The sequence below is a fragment of the Dendrobium catenatum genome, unplaced genomic scaffold, assembly GCF_001605985.2.
Source record: "Dendrobium catenatum unplaced genomic scaffold, ASM160598v2 fragScaff_scaffold_157, whole genome shotgun sequence".
NCBI classification, from domain to species: domain Eukaryota; kingdom Viridiplantae; phylum Streptophyta; class Magnoliopsida; order Asparagales; family Orchidaceae; genus Dendrobium; species Dendrobium catenatum.
In genome coordinates, this window is record NW_021318619.1 from 16,731 (window position 1) to 18,337 (window position 1,607).

Consider the following 1,607-nt stretch of genomic DNA (forward strand, 5'->3'; position numbering starts at 1 on the left):
TGACTGCACCTAATAATTTGGCCCACCTCCAAAGCTGCAGGAAGTGCTTGCAGCGCCGCTGTTGGAAATAGAGGCCTAATCCTGCCAAAGAACTGGTCAGGCTTGAATCGACCTGCATCAATCATATATTCATATATACATTTTCTTTCTAAATGCTTAACCAGCTGATTATCTTCTGAAATTTAACAATGATGCCATGAAAACCGTTGATTTAGTACTTACTGTTTCAAAACAAAGCCATGGGAAAATTGAATGCCAACAAACATTATATAAATTAGATTAAAGGATCCATTAATTGCCTAATACAAATTAATTAACCTTAATGACCCACTAATTATAATTCAATTCATATTGTTCTCTTCTTCAATCTCAGGCTCTGAGCAAGTAAATGCTCAACTCCGGCCCGCCGTTGCCGTCGGGATTCATCATGTAAAACGCCTCGGAGTCCTTGGACCCCACCACCCTCTCAAACCTCGCCCTCATGTACATAATCTCCCCCTCCCCCTCGCCGCTTTCCTTCGCCGGCGGCAACATTCCGGCACCCATTGAAACCGGCTCCACCGCCCGCAAAACGCGCCAATCCGCCGCCCCGCACTCCCTCCGCACCGCGTACCCGCACTTCTTCCCGTTGCAGTAAGCCCGCCATGTCAGCTCTTCTACTAACTTCAGCCCGCTATTCACGCCTCCACGCTCGCACTCGAGCGCGATGCGCACCAGCCCGGAAGCCATTTCTTTGACGAGAGAGGTGGTGGGCATGGCGAGTTCGACGAGGAAGGCTGGGCCTGCCCGCGGGTCGACCTGGAAGGCGAAGCGCACGTGCCCGCGGCGCGGGCCGAAGAGTGTGCCGATGACCCGGGAGCCGAGCCCGCCGTTTCGGCCCGATCGACCCGCCCGGATAGAGACTGCGTGAGAAAAAGCTGATTTTATGCGTGCCACGGCGCCGGCGCGCCGACGAGGCGGGGGAGGGTAGGCTTCGGAGGAAGCAGGGGAGTGGGATGAAGAATTGCCCGATTATTTAATAACAAAGAATGGATGGTTGGTCAAAAAATAGATCTCGTTAGGATTGTTTCGTTAAATACTTATAAATATGAAAAAAATATATATTATATTTTTATTTCATGTTGAAATTATTTTTTTTATTTGTTTCTTTCATATTTTCTTATAAAAATTATAAGATAATTTCCGATCACATTATGATTAAAATATTATTTTAGATTGGGATTGCTTTTTTAAAAGCAAATTTTTATTATAAAATTTATTTTAAAAACTAATGATTAAAATTGTTTCAAATAAAGCTTTAAAGAGTTTGATTTGAACTCATTTAAATTTATATTGTTTTAATTTTGAAACTAATTAAAGTGAATTGAATATTTTGCATAAATTGACCATTCAAAACTTATTTTACAAAAAACCCCTTAAGCTTTTCTCTTACTTTGCTGTATAAAGCAATTACGAAGTTTCAAACGTTAAGACATTTGAGTGCTGTTTTATATTAATTAAAATGTAAACATCCCCAAAAAAAATATATAAATTAAAATGTAATGGAAAAAAAAAGTAAAAGAAAAAGAAAAAAGAGGCGGTAAGAAAAAGCAGTCAAAGTAGCAGGC

General features: G+C 41.6%; 1 protein-coding gene across 1 annotated transcript; it reads right to left on the bottom strand.

Annotated features, from left to right (window-relative positions):
• Positions 1-260: 260 nt before the first annotated feature.
• LOC110104579 (protein MIZU-KUSSEI 1) lies at positions 261-999 on the bottom strand (the record flags this gene model as incomplete). The annotated part of the gene is made up of 1 exon (XM_020833753.2): positions 261-999. A coding segment is annotated over one exon (630 nt), but the record flags the coding sequence as incomplete, so codon positions are not given.
• Between the last annotated feature and the right edge of the window lie 608 nt (positions 1,000-1,607).